At 45.2% G+C, this 14223-nt stretch overlaps 1 protein-coding gene across 4 annotated transcripts in view; it reads left to right on the forward strand.

Moving 5' to 3' along the window:
• Nucleotides 1-14223, forward strand: part of Sh3gl3 (SH3 domain containing GRB2 like 3, endophilin A3) — an 88596-nt gene that overhangs the window by 45201 nt on the left and 29172 nt on the right. For 3 of the 4 annotated variants that reach the window (XM_033761116.1, XM_010621176.3, XM_033761115.1), the window contains 4 exons: nt 1476-1548; nt 3929-4072; nt 6745-6878; nt 10510-10668. In XM_033761116.1, the coding sequence (XP_033617007.1) occupies nt 1476-1548; nt 3929-4072; nt 6745-6878; nt 10510-10668 (510 nt within the window). Of the gene's footprint in view, nt 1-1474; nt 1549-3928; nt 4073-6744; nt 6879-10509; nt 10669-14223 lie in introns of those variants that run through there. The other variant, XM_010621177.3, reaches the window with a different exon arrangement.

Consider the following 14223-nt stretch of genomic DNA (forward strand, 5'->3'; position numbering starts at 1 on the left):
ACAGGCGCTTTGCTGCAGCACTGCCCTCTGCCGTCATGTTCCTATGCGATATATCCCTAGAAATGAACAGCTGGTGGGTCAGCAGCCCTAATACTGGGTGCTTACACCTTTGTATTCCCATCCTGTATGAAACAGCCCACCATTGCACACCTGTGTGATACCTCATACTGGATGTCTTTGCTCTTGAAATTTTTTTTTTGTCAGCCTTCTGAGTGTAAGGTGTTTTTAAATTAATAATTCTGAATATTTTGCCAAATGTTTGTATACTATTTATGTTTTTACTCATTTGTAGATTGCCAGTATATTTTATTTTTCTTCCTTCTTTTTAAAAAAAAAATTTAATGGGAATTCGGTGTGCTATGGATGCTAATGCTTTGTCTTTTGAAGACTTCTCTTTGCCACTTTTTGGGTGATCTAACCATGTGTGATGTCTTTCCTTGTTTAGTTTTTAATTTTTATAAAGTCAGAATTTTTGTCTTTTAATTTATGACCTTAGAGCTCCAGGTCATGCTTAGGAGTTTCTTCCTATTTCAGTATTTTAGAGCATGCTGTTTTTTGTTTTGTGTTTTTTATAGATCAGTATTTTAAATTCAGTGTGTGATATGAATCAAACTTTATTATTAATTTTCCAGGTTTTAACCAAAAAAAGAAAAAAAAAGTTGAAACTGTGATGAGAATAATTTTACATGTTAATTTGGGGAGGATTTACATCTTTCTGAAATTGTTTTCTCATCTAGAAATGTGGTTTTCTGGTGAATTTCTGGTTTACTGTGAATTTCTCATAGGATTTATCCCTCGTCACTGCACATATTTTTATTGCTCTTATGAATAGGAATCTTTTCTTCCTTTACATTTTCTTGCGGGCTATTGATAGTATAAAATAAAGCTACTAAAATTTGCATACTTAACTCTATTGTATATTCTCTGTTAAATAACAACCAGAAAGTTTTTGAAAACAGAAAGATTCGATCTGAACTTGGCAGAAAAAACTTTAATGTTAACATCTTCTCACTGTAGCATCATTGAACATGTTTACTTTAGTTATATTTATGATTCTCTCATCGTTAATTACTGAGGTAGTTTTCCAATACAAGCCTGTACTATGGTAGTCTTAGATACGCATAGAAATTCCAGTTCACCTAGCAGACAGGAAAGTTTGGAGATGTTCTGGTCTATCCAGTCATCCAATCGGAAGTGATGTTTTCCAGCTCTGTTAATATTACATTAATGTTCCCTTTAATGTTAAGAAGGGAAATAGAGTTCTCCAGTTGTCATTCATTGGCAGGAGTTGATATCACAACGTCAAAAACTGAGAAAATACTGCCTCTTCCCAAAATATTGTAAACATTCATTTGGATTACAGTTAGCACAGTGGTGTTAAAAGTGTCAAATTAATGAAGATCCCGTCTCTGTTCAGTGAATTTGTTGAATTTTCCCATTACTGACATTTCTGTGTATTTTGTCTTGTTTTTAAGAAAATAGATGTTACCAATAAAGCGGTTGCAGAAATTCTTTCAAAAGCTACCGAGTACCTTCAGCCAAATCCAGGTAACGTTGGAAAATGTCTCAAAATATTCTGTTGCTTCCTTCCTGTCACAGACTCTAATAACTGCAGCATGCTTAGCGTGCAGTTGACAAAATTTAGAAGCAACTCCCCTGCCACGGCCAAGTGTTGAAACTGAATTTTTAAGTTTGGTTTCCAGGAACCAGAAGTACTCAGGTGTATCCTTGTTGATGAGCAACAGCATTAACTGTTGGCCTGAGCACCAGCTGCAGGCAGCGCTAAGCAAAGACACCTTCTATCAGGTGCTTCAGAAACCCACTAAATGTTTTCTTAGTTATTTCCTCTTTAAATTAAAAAAAAAAAATCTTCCATCCTGCTCTGAGGGATCCTGTTCTTCCATCCTGTGTATTAATTTGAAAGGATTTTCATGTTATCACTCACATGCTAAAGAAAGGAAGTGTGATGAATTTGAAAAACAACACATGCCAGTCCCCTGTTACCTTGGCTTCCCCTCAGGAGGTCTTTAATTCCCGAGTCCTCCAGCGGCCGCCCCTTGTTTTCCTAGGTTGTGAATTATAGAAACCAGTAGGGGGCGCACAAGCCTTGAACGCTCTGAATTCACAGGCTGTGCATTTCTGATGCTGCCTTTAATTTACTTACTACTATTTGTATGTAGTTACTGTGATCCCTTTGGTTATAGGAATCAGCACAGACATAACCATCTTAAAATTGAGAAAGTAAAAATTTAAGAAATTTAAATTTTATCAAATGTATTCAGGGAGGATGGCAAGTGTAAAATTTATTTTAAAACTATATTGATGATTATGTCTTTTCTCCCCGGCTTCATCAGTGATCGAAACGATGAGCTCCTTTCCCTGTGCGTCAGTCCACAAATATGTAATAAGTGTCTCCTCTATACTGGAGGCTTTCTGGGGTGTGGGAATGCACTGTCAGACAGAGACGCAAGCCCCCAAACAGCTGACAGCGGAATGGCGTGGCAGGGCCCTGCAATGAAAGTGTTCTCTGACCAGAGATCTCTGGTTCTACTTGCAGGAGAGAGGGAGTCCTGATGGCCCTCACTCAGTGCACAACACACCCACTCTGAGAGTGGGAAACAGGCAGTGTGTGTGTGTGTGTGTGTTAGGGAAGTGAAGCCTTTTCTCCTGAGCACTGGAAAGATCAGTGTTTTGAGGCTGACAAGGTTCAAAAGGCTGGCACTGACTGCCTCAGCCTTGCTACTCAAAGTCTGGTCCATGGACCAGTAGGACCAACATCCCCGGAAGAATTTCTGGAAAACAGAATCTTGGGTTCACCTCAGACCAATTGAATCAGACTCTGTACTCTGACAGGATTCCTGGGTTATTTGCACACATGTTAAAGTTTGATACACACTAGTCTAGAATGCATTAAAAATAAGTATCTAAATACCACAAACTGATATGTGATTCACTCTAGCTTATGGAGTGAGAATGGAGTCTCAAACCTGTAGGCTGGTGTTCAGTTGATAGTCACTTTCGCCCCAGATGCCTCTCATTTTGTCCTGTATTAATTTCTCTTTAGATAAAACCATCCTACTGCTTGTCCCTCAATGGTATCATAGCTTTCTCCTTTTCTACACTTTACCGACAATGCTTCCTCACATTGTGGGAGCATTGTTTAGTCTTTTCTGAGTGTGTTGACATCTTCTCCTTTTCCTGTGCCACCCTGGATTTTATTTCCACAATTGTATATTCTGCCTCTCTATGTAATTAGACCTTGAGCTCCTTGAGGGCAGGTCTGGAGATCACAGGCGCCTCTGGACTCGTAGGAGTGCACAGTGTGTCACACAGGCCAGGGATTAATAAGTCAGAGAAGAGAAAGGAAGGTAAGAAGCAGCAGTGAACATCAGTGAGTCTGTTCACTGTGGCCAGCGTCTGTCTCCTCCTGGCTGTCTCCCTTGTGACCTTGGATATCACTCAGCTGAATCAGCCCCGGGGAGCAAAGTAAGGGTATTAATTACCAGTTGGTAGCTTAAAGCACCCGTCTCCAAATTTTATTCTTGCCTTACAGTGAGTTCCTTCAAACATGGTCTTCACAGGTATCAGAGTCTGACATTAGGGAGTTGACAATTTCAAGTGATTCCAGAGTGGCTCCCTGTGGGTGACTTACGTAGCCCTTCCTGCTACTACTGAAAGTCAACATGGGCTCTAGTTTCTGTGTTCCACATAGTTATGTGACAGCCAGCTCAGCAACCCACCTTGGTAAAGGATCCATCCTGCAAGTCCTGAGGAAATGAAACAGGTCTCTCAGGCTCCCTGCACCCTTGGGCCTCTGGTGTTTGTTGTATAAGGTGACCCCCGTTTGGTCAGCTGTATTTGTTAAATACCGTGTTTCTGTCACTCTATCTGGTAACTTTAAGGAATTACAAATGACAATGTTTTTAAGCATACAGAGCTAAGCTAGGAATGCTGAACACTGTGTCGAAGATCCGAGGGCAGGTGAAGACCACGGGCTACCCACAGACAGAGGGGCTGCTGGGGGACTGCATGCTGAAGTATGGCAAGGAGCTCGGGGAGGACTCTACCTTCGGTGAGCGCTGGGCAGCCTGGGAGGAGGGGTGGGTTGTGCATGATACCTTCTGCTTGACAACATTAGAGTTTTTCTCCTGGTACCAAGTAATGCATGGTCATTGCAGGAGGTTTGGAAAACAGGCATGTGAAATAAAGGAAATGCTGCTACCAACCATAAAACAGCTTCCTGGACAGGCCTCATTAAACTCCTTATTGTGTAGCCTCTATATCTTTTGTTTATTCTTAAAGGTGTATCCATATACACCTTTAAAAATCCGAACCAGGTTATAGTATATATCTGCTTTTGTAACCTGATTTCTCCCACTGATTATATCATGGACCATGACCAATCTTCTATAATATTGTTTTCAAAGGTGCATGATATTGCATGTACATAGTTATATGTAATTATGTTAGGTGTTTTTTGTGTGTAAAATTTTTGCACAGCCATTATAATAACCATTTTTCATAAATGAATTTTTGGAAACATCTGAATTTTGTTCTTTGACGTTATTAGATGAAATTCCCCATAGTAAAATCACTGGCTCAAAAGTAAACTTACTTTTTCAGTGTTGAGGATTTAACCCTTCTGCATCTCTGTGCTTGTGTCCTTTCCCTGTTTCCCTTGTTGACCTGTGAGTGGATGGGCAGGACCCTGGCTCTTTGCCAGTCTCCTGTGCTGAGGCCTGGCCCTGGCAGCACCACCTTCTGACCTCACTTTATAGAAAAAGTCTTTTTTTTTTTTTTCAGTGACACTCATTAGTCTTCCTTTATGCTTTCTGATTTAGAATCATGTGTAAAAAAATCTTTTCCATCCCAACTGCCTGGGAACTGCGTAAATGTTTATTTCTATTTTCTTTTGAAATGTATGTTAACTTTTCTTTTGTTTACATTTCCCAGCTCCTGAGTTTATTGGAAACACTATACAGCAGAGTTCTAATTTTGTTTTCTAATAAACAGAATCCCAAGTGGTCCCAGTGCTTTAGAAAAGCCCAAGTTTCCCTGTAGTTTTGAGATGATCCTTTAATTATAGACTGCTTTTCTCTTTTAAAGTTTATTTCCATCCTTTCTATTTTCAGTCTATATCCTGCTTTGATCTAATGTCATGTTGTTTTAAGTATTGTAGTTTTAAAGTGTTTTAAAAATATAATTCACTAAAATTGCCCCTCCTTATTTAAGTGAAAAAATTACAGGGACATACTTAAAATTTTTATTTTTCCAGATGGTGCCTAAGTCATTTTAAGCCCCTCCCACTATTAAAAAATAGAAATTCATTATTTTTAGGTTGATATTTACTTACATTATTAAACTAAATTGAGGATGAATTGAATTTAATATATTCAGTCTTCCAGGAGAACTTGATATGACTGCTACTCATGTAGTACTAATGAGGCAGGATATGGAACATGAGAAATCAATTATTTGGTCATAGTAATTATTCTAGGAAATTGGAGGAAAAATCTTTTGAAAATTTACAAAAAATCTGCAGTATTAAAGCATTAACTAATTAGTGACAGTGGGTAATGATATCCTCTGGAGCAGTATAATGTGAAGTTTGTTTTATTCTTACTTTTTACCTGAGGGTGCATCCTGGAGGGAACAGGTGACCACCAGGCAGGGCTGGGGCCAAAGGGACATTCCTGCTGTGCACCTGGCCAGGTGACGGTGTGATAGCCAGCCAGCTGGATAGCTTACAGGAACATGGGGTTTAGGGAGCTGATGTCAGCAGGGCACCGGGGACAGGAGGGCTGTTTTCTGTCCCCAGTAACCCTGTGCCCTGAGACACTTCCCTATTTTCCATGTGAATAAATTGTCTGTGTCCTGGACTGTCTGTGAAAGGACTCAAAGGTTAGGCTTGGGCTGGGCTTTTAGGTTTTCAAGCCTGGGAATTGAGTGACTATTGTTTTACAAAACCAATTTGGAAAATCTCAAATAGAAGAAGAATAGTTCAGTCTAATGCAGCGTCTCCTGGCTGTCTTCTCGAGGACCTGCAATCTTCACTGTGTCCAGCAGCCAGGACCCTTGGTTTACAGAAATCTTGCCCATTACTGCAGATCAGCTGGGTCAACACTCTCAGGTGTAACTAACCCAGCTAGCCTGTCCCTGCCCCAGCCCAGGAGGGCCGGCCAAGCCTCTGTGCCAGAACCTGGTGAGAGCTCACCGTGTGTGATGCTGCACGTGGGCTTTGGCCTCAGAGACTTGGCCAGGAGCCCTAGAACCATCCTCAGGGGTACAGAGCAGCCTCAAGAAGACTCCACAGCCAGAAGCTGAGACGAGGCTTTGTTTACTTCCATTGTGGTGTTTATTGGTTACCACTTAGCCTTTGTGAATGAATCCTTTGAATGTTTACAAAGAGAGATTTTACTCCCCAGCCTCTAAGGAGCCCTCGGTGCCAGTTTCGAGGAGCTCTGGGTTTTAAAAGGAGCTTGATCTCCACCTAGCGGCCAATGCAGTGAGTGCTTCAGTCTGAGGTGTGTTTCATTTCAGGTGGAGTAAAGTGCAGAAGGTAGAGGGGAAAATGTGGAAAAACAGGAAGGTTTTTTCCTTGTTTTTTCACGCTTTTTTGGGGGGTGAGGATGCTGGAGTGAGGGGCTCGTTACACCATCAAGCACAAAGTTTCCGGAATTGGTTAAAAGAATACACAGTTAACTAGGAGTATTTTCCTGTTTTTGTTTGCATTTTCTGTTGAAGGCAATGCGTTGATCGAGGTTGGTGAATCCATGAAACTAATGGCCGAGGTGAAAGACTCTCTTGATATTAATGTAAAGCAAACTTTTATTGATCCACTTCAGTTACTCCAAGATAAAGATTTAAAAGAGATTGGGGTAAGTCTTCCAGGCTACAACGAAACCTGTTCTTACTTAAAATGATGCTTCTGTTTAAAAATCCTTAGCTTCTGCAGACACTCAGAGAAAAAGTATCATCTTACTGTGGGTGGTGATAAAGCTTGGTTCTGTTTTCCTGGGCAGTGGAGAAAGTACCGGGTAGCCCTGTCTGCTGAGGACATGTGCAGTGCCCCCACCTCCAGCTTTAAAACTGCATCTCACTGGGGCCAATTAGAGCCTGGCTAGCAGTCCATATTTGTACAGCCATTTCTCATGTAATGAAAGGACTCCATAACTCTGCAGTACAGTTTTGGTTACCAAAATCATACGTTGTAGTTGCATTTTTTTGACACATTGCAGTGGTGGTTTTTATTTTCCTTTATGTCTCAGGGAAATCAGTGTCTAGGAGTCAACAGTTATTCTCTGGAAAGCTGCTAAGGTTAGCTTTCCGGAGCATATGTGGGAACTTCCAGGTCCCTGTGAGGAATTGCACTCTACCTGTTTGGTGGCAAATTGTAGATGTGAAAACAGGACCAGGATGTCTATCCCAGCACGGACTTTCCTCTGGGGGTCCAAGTGTCCTTTTTAGGGGCACTCAGTGCCCTCAGGCCTGACCCGACGGTACCTCAGGCCAGTCCTGAAGTCATTGAACAAGAGGATGTCTTGTTTTTCTCTCTTTAGGTTTAATGAGCCTCAAAGCATGGGCCTTGGATCACTCATTAGAAATGCACGTGCTTCTGGCCCAGCCCAGACCCCAGAATCAGGAATTCTGTGGGTGAAGCCAGCAGTCTGTGCTTTACAAAGTCCTTTATAAATGTGACTCTGATGCCCACCCCTCCTCCAGCCCATCCTTTTCAGAGATATTGTGTGGGAGATGCGAACCCCTTGGGTCCAGGCTGTGTGACAGGGACAGCTGTGTGATCCAGCAGCTGTGACTCAGGGGCCTGCTGTACCTGGTCACTGGAATGGGCACCAGCCACATGTTGCTAAATAAGCACTGGCCCATGCCCTTGTGGGGTGGAGAGACAGCCAACAGCTACAGCTGCTGTGAGGGGTGCTGTTGGAGAGGCCAACCCAGGAACACCAAGTCCGGGCCTTCCCTCAGCCTGGCTGGGTCTGTGGAGGCCTTGGAAGTGGAGCAGCTGGCTGGGATGACTGGGGCAGGCAGCTGCTCATCCAGCATGTGCTGGCCAAAGGGCCAGGGCTGGGGAGCAAGCTTGTGTGTGTGTGTGTGGTGTGCCAGGGGCAGGTGGTAATGGAGGAGGAAGGGCTGGGGCCTGGAGAATCCTGGGTGTCTGTCTCAGCATTTAGAGTCTACACTGAAAGCGAAGGATGTGAAGTGGGGATCTCGGAGGGTTGGTGAGAAATGAAAGCTGAATGGAGCATACAGTGGCTCTCAGTGTAGCTCAGTGTGAAAGCCTTGGTTCAATTCTCAGTACTGAAAAGAAGAAAGAAAGCTGCCATCCAGGAAATCCTTCAACACCCCACTCCCCACCTGGGCACCCTTTACTTGTGCCATCCTCACCCCATTTTAGGGAAAGCACATCCCTGTTGCTGTCTCCTGCTGGTCCCCACAGATCCAGGGTCCACGCCCTTTCGCCATGGCCACAGTCCTGTCCCCTGCACCCCAATTTCCCCCCTTTTCTCTGCTGGCTCCTCTGTTTCAGCAGCACCCACCCTCACCTCACCATTCTCCACACAGAGCTGTCACAGGAGACCCAAGTCCTGCAGCTGTGCTGACCCTGGGGTGATGGTCCCACAGGCTCCCACAGTTCAGCCCTGGTTCCTCAGTGCCTCCCTATCCCCCTGGGCTGTCTGCAGCTCCCTCCCAGGGGAACCACGATGGCTCTGTGCTCTCTCTGGATTCCCCTGGGGCTCAATGAGGTGTCCTTCTGCACCTGGCCATTGGCATCCTGCTTGTCTTTCTCTCTGGTTGGGTGGTGACTTCCTTGGGATGGGGTCCATGCTGGCTTTGCTCTTGGATCCACACACCTGCCACACTCTGTGCTCCTGATTAGGACTGCCCAGGTGAGCCCACAGAGGAGATGGCATCTGAGTGGCAGAGATGCTGCAGCACCTTCTCCAGGTGCAGAACCCGAGGACCAGACCCCTGCGTCACCGAAACGCAGCACATTTCCAGTCTTCCTGAGCTGCTGACCTTGCGGAAGTCTGTATGCAAAGTCCACAGGGCGACTGGGTCTTTTCCTTGCCCTGATCCTATAGGGCAGCGAGCATGGCTGGGGGTCCTACATAGTAAGTGTAAGAAATGTGTAAAAGACACTTAGTCTTAAAGCTTGTAGTTCAGTCTGCAGCGAGATAATTTCCTAAGTGGGTTCTTGTTACTCAGATGCCATTTGATGTAGAAACTACACAGATCAAACCTGAACACATGGGTGCTCAGAGCCTCATATTCAGGAGACCTTTCCTGTCCCACTGCTCTATGTCAGGGGTGGAGCCTGCTCGCAGAGCACACTACGGCCTGGCCGCAGTGGACTTCGGGATATGCCCAAAGTGACACATGCTCCCAACCTCCTCCATCCTATCAGCGCTTTACTCTGCATCACCACAGAAGACAGAGCTGTGCCTACCCCCAGAATGAACAGCACAGGTTATCTATGGATCAGGAGCACTATCAGTTCTCACACACATTTTAGAAATAAATGTGTTTTCCAAGGGGAGCCTTGTCCTTCCCTGTAGTTATCTGCTATACACTGTTTCTGACATGGATCTCTCTACTTGAATACAAACCATGATGGGAAACTCAGTACCACACCAGACAACCCTTCCCTGAATGGGCCACCCTTGTTACCATTATCGTTTCTTGTTAAAGGGATTATAATGTCACTTAGAAATCTCTCCAATGCAGAGGTTGCCTGTGTCTTTCTCACCTCTGTGTTCAATGATAGCATTTTTATACAACTTATTCTATAATTGCTTGGGAACTTTAAGGAAGATTCATAAATATCCTACACTTAAACATGTTCATTAGAAATGTGTATTTTTAGTCTGTTGGTGAAGATATGACTGTTGTGCCAAAAAATGTCCCTATGTTTTGTTTGATTAATATGTTTAGAAGTTCTCTGCTAGTCAATAGAGCTGAAGTGAGGGGATCTTATAACGAAGATGGTATCTGAGCATCTTTTTTCTTTCTTTTTTTTTTTTTTTTTTTTTTTTTTTTTTTTTTGTAGTCAGTACTGGGTATTGAACCCAGGGTCTTTCCACTGAGCTACGTCCCCAGGTCTTTTTAGTTTTTATTTGAGGCAGGGTCTCACTGAGTCAATAGGTTGAACCCAAGTTGGGTTCAATCTTACAATGCACCTGCCTCAGCCTCCCGAGTCCTGGGATTACAGGCATGTACCTGGCTGTGGATCCCACATCCTGTGTCCCATACAGACACAGGTTCACTCTGTCAACCTCCTTCCATTGATCTGTCTGTTCTGAATGCTCCCGCCCACTTGACTTGGGGGCAGTTGACCCTGAGGATGTTGAGATGCCCCACACAGTTGTGAGGATCAGTTCCCACCTTAGGAATTTATGCTGAGAAGAGGGGCTGGCTGTTTGCATAACAAAGATAGTTTTGTGTCCTGTTGTGAATGTACCCTTCTCTCATGCCCTCCTTTTTCTTTTTTAGCATCACCTGAAAAAGCTGGAGGGCCGCCGCCTGGATTATGATTATAAAAAGAAGCGAGTAGGTAAGATTCCAGACGAAGAAGTCAGACAAGCAGTAGAAAAATTTGAAGAGTCAAAGGAGTTGGCTGAACGAAGCATGTTTAATTTTTTAGAAAATGATGTAAGTATTTACACCAAACAGGAGACGCTAACGTGAATGAATGTGATCAGCATGTTGAGAAGCTCTAAAGCTCTGGTTATTTTGGAAGTTTCCAGAATGTCTGTAACCGTTATCTCCTGCCTCGGAGGTAGCTTCAGACATCTAGCAAGCCCTGACTCAAATTTTAATGCTTGGGAGGTCCTTTTTAATCCCAGGATTGTTTCAGAGATATTTTAAGTGGGCTCAGTTGCTGGCTTGTCTCAAGATTGCAGGGTAGACCAGCTTTTGTGTTGGAGGCTGCCCGGGACATTTGTGGTTTCACAGGGGTCAGGAAGCTCAAGGCACACCTTGGCATCGCTTATGAGGCAGATGTTTAAGGGACAGGGCCTCTCTCACCCCAGCACTCATCTTTATCATCTGAGTGAATGAGTATGTGGGGTATAGAAGTGAGCTACGTTTTCCATAGTGGTGCTTGTGAACTTGGAGATTGTGAAGGTCTTGGGTCGTATTCTCCAGAAGTACCAGTATTCTCGTATACTATTTTTCTAGCCACCAGCTTTTGTTTGCTTTGTCCACATGAAGTGAAATGAAGTGGAAGTAAAGGGGATGGGTGCACCCCGATGGCTGCCGAGGGCCTCCCTTCTTTCTTTGGCTGTGAGGACCCATTTGGATTTGGTGTTCTTCTGCCTGAGTGGAAGAGGCCTTTGCCACCAGCCCCATCTTCAGTCCCTGTGCTCAGCTCAGCATCACTGACGCCAGAAGAAATCCTAGCCAGCATTTGCTTTGGGCTTGTTTATTAAACTTTCGCATCTGTGGGAAAAAGTCAAGGGATTTATTTCTCCTCAGACCCATGTCATACTTAGGAAAGTTTATTAAAAGGTACAACATGGACCTCCCTCTTTTGAGTCAAATCAAAATACACTGAGCACCTTTTATTCCTTGGTGATTCCTGAGAGAATTGTGTCCACTATGCACTGTTTCTTGTCCTGGGGAACTAATTCTTGCAGCTGGAGAAGCCAGTTTGAAATTTCTAATGCCCTGGAAACCATTGAGGACTGGAAGGTTCACTCTATTATATTTCTCCTTCAGTTAAAATAATATTTTGTGGGAGACGGGTGGAACAGTAACGGGTTGCTGTCTGTTTTTCCTCGAATATATAAATTTCCTCTTTGGATTTTCCCCAAGTGATGGATATTTTTATTTTATTTAGATCTCCATATTTAATTTGCTTGATGGCTTTGGGAAATGTTTTTGAGATGGCTTCAGGTGGGCAGATGTTGCTGCCCACTCAGGCCTATTAGCAGTGAATCGAAACACTGAGGTTAAGTCTTATGAGCTTCTCGTGGTGGCAGCAGTGAAATTTTAAGGTGACTGACATGTCCTTTGTATGTCTGAGGGTCTGACAGTCTCCAGACAAGGACAGAACATCTCTAGTGCACCTGCTTGTACCTGACACGCTGATGCCAATAGGGCCTGGTGCTTGGGGATCAACCCTTGACTGGGATCTGCTGGGAGAACAAAGCGCTAATACTCAGGGGGTAGGCAGGAGTTGAACTCACAGTTCTGTCCTTAGTCCGTCCTCATACCCAGCCTGGGGCTGGGTCCTGCAGCTCTTGGATTCTGCTGCTTGGCACCCACAATCTCATGCCCATTTCGTGCCACTTATCCTCACAGCCATGCTGCCCTGTTCCTGGGGGAAGGCTGGTGACGGCTGGACTTCCTCTCAGGAAATTGTTATTGCACCAACTCAAGGTGACTGGGACCTGTCTGACTCCCAGGTTGAACACAGCAGATCTGCAAGTCCAGGACTTGACAAGGCTCCCACCTGGCGGGCCCTGCTGGAGGCAGGTTCACACAGTATCAAGCCTCAGAAGGAGCACGGCAGCTGGCAGCAGGGGCATCACTGCTTGCTCCTGACATGTGGGAAGTGCTTATGTTACGGATTAGAGATTTGGGGATGCAGCAGCATTTACCACTTCAGGGTCTGAGTAACAGAGCATTCAATGCCGAAGCCAGGGTGGAATCAAGGGGTGGATCTTGACTGATGAGAAAGCCCAATAATTGGAAAATGCAGACCTGGTCAGCCAGGCTGGAAGGCATGGCATGGGCCCCAAGTCCTCGCCCTCCTAGTGGGTGGGAGCCAGCCCCAGTGCAGAGCTGACCGGACTCACTCACCCAGACACAACCTGCAGTGCTGCAGCCAGGTGCACAGCCTGCACAGCCTCCTCAGGGCACCACAGAGGCGGGGTCCCCTGTCCTCTTACTTAGGGACAGTCCGCAGGCTCATCCACAGGAGGCAGGAAGGGCGCTAGAAGAGGACTTGGGGGGTGAAGGGAGGGGAGTGGGGAGAAACTGGTGGAGAGGTGTGTTTGGTGGCACCTGCCCATGTCCATTTGGCACCAGCAACTCAAAGGCCAGAATCTCACTTTCCAGGGAGCAGGTGTACCTCCTCTAGCCCTCAGGTCCTACAGACCTGATTTAAGCCACAATAGAAGCTTCATTGGAGAATGCCAGAAAACATTTGCCACAGCTCTGCATGATTTAGGAAGAGCCCTGACCAGTATCAACTGACTTGGTCTTTCTTGGATCTCCCAGTGAGATTATACAACCCTTTTTAGGATTTTCCTGGCTAACAGGACATTCATAGGGGTTTCCATGTTGCAGTTGCTCCTCTGTCTTCACATCTGTGTTCTCACATCTGAGAAACAACCAGGGAGCAACAAAGATGACATTCCAGTGTCCTGCTGAAGGACAGGCTCCCCAAATGCATTTGAGGAAGGGCAGCAGGAGCCCAGGCTTAATGAAAGCACAGTGAGTTCTCGCAGGACCCAGTGTGGGCCTTGGGACCACCACAGGGAGAGTGAGATGTGTGGGGCAGAAATCCAGATGCACATGAGATCCCATGACTGCTTCACAAAGAGTAAGAGCCACAGCCAGGGCCCTCCTGCCCTTTGCTGCGGCGTCCAGCTGCCCTGGCCATCATGGTCGGGTGGGTGCCCAGCCCTTGGCCTCAGCTGTTAGAGAGAGATCGCTTCACTGGTGCTGTGGAAAGAAAGGAGGGTCATGCAGAGACCTGAAGTGTTCGGGCCAGCATTCCTAAGCAGAAGCCCCACCTGTTGTTTTCAGCAGAGCTGGGGATGAGAGGTCAGAGAAGAGTCTCCTTCAGCTACACGCTGCAGGCTTTGCTTGCAGTGACAGTAGAGCTGGATTGGAGACATGAACCCCGCTTTACTTCTTGTTTGAGCTTCATTATTCTATAGGCAGTGGAGCAAGCTGCGGGTGTTTGATCCTCTGGCTTTCTGGGGACCCCAGAAGACCAGGTCTAGGACTCTCTGCTGTGTGCTAGGGTAACTCTGCCCTTAGAGAAGGGCGGGCCACAAGAAAGTCTGAGCCTTCACACCATTTCTTGGGAACAGTGAGCCATCCCTGGGCTTATTAGCACCTCTCTCCCCTGTCTTTGCAGAGTTTATTCTTCATGACTTATCAAATGTAAGCTTTTGAACTTGGCAGGAACCAGAAATGTTACATAGAAGATGAACATTTCAGCCAGGAGGGCCAGACACCTGCAATATCTAC

Source organism: Fukomys damarensis, unplaced genomic scaffold (assembly GCF_012274545.1).
Source record: "Fukomys damarensis isolate Sample0158 unplaced genomic scaffold, DMR_v1.0_HiC HiC_scaffold_7, whole genome shotgun sequence".
In the NCBI taxonomy this organism is placed as follows: Eukaryota; Metazoa; Chordata; class Mammalia; order Rodentia; family Bathyergidae; genus Fukomys; species Fukomys damarensis.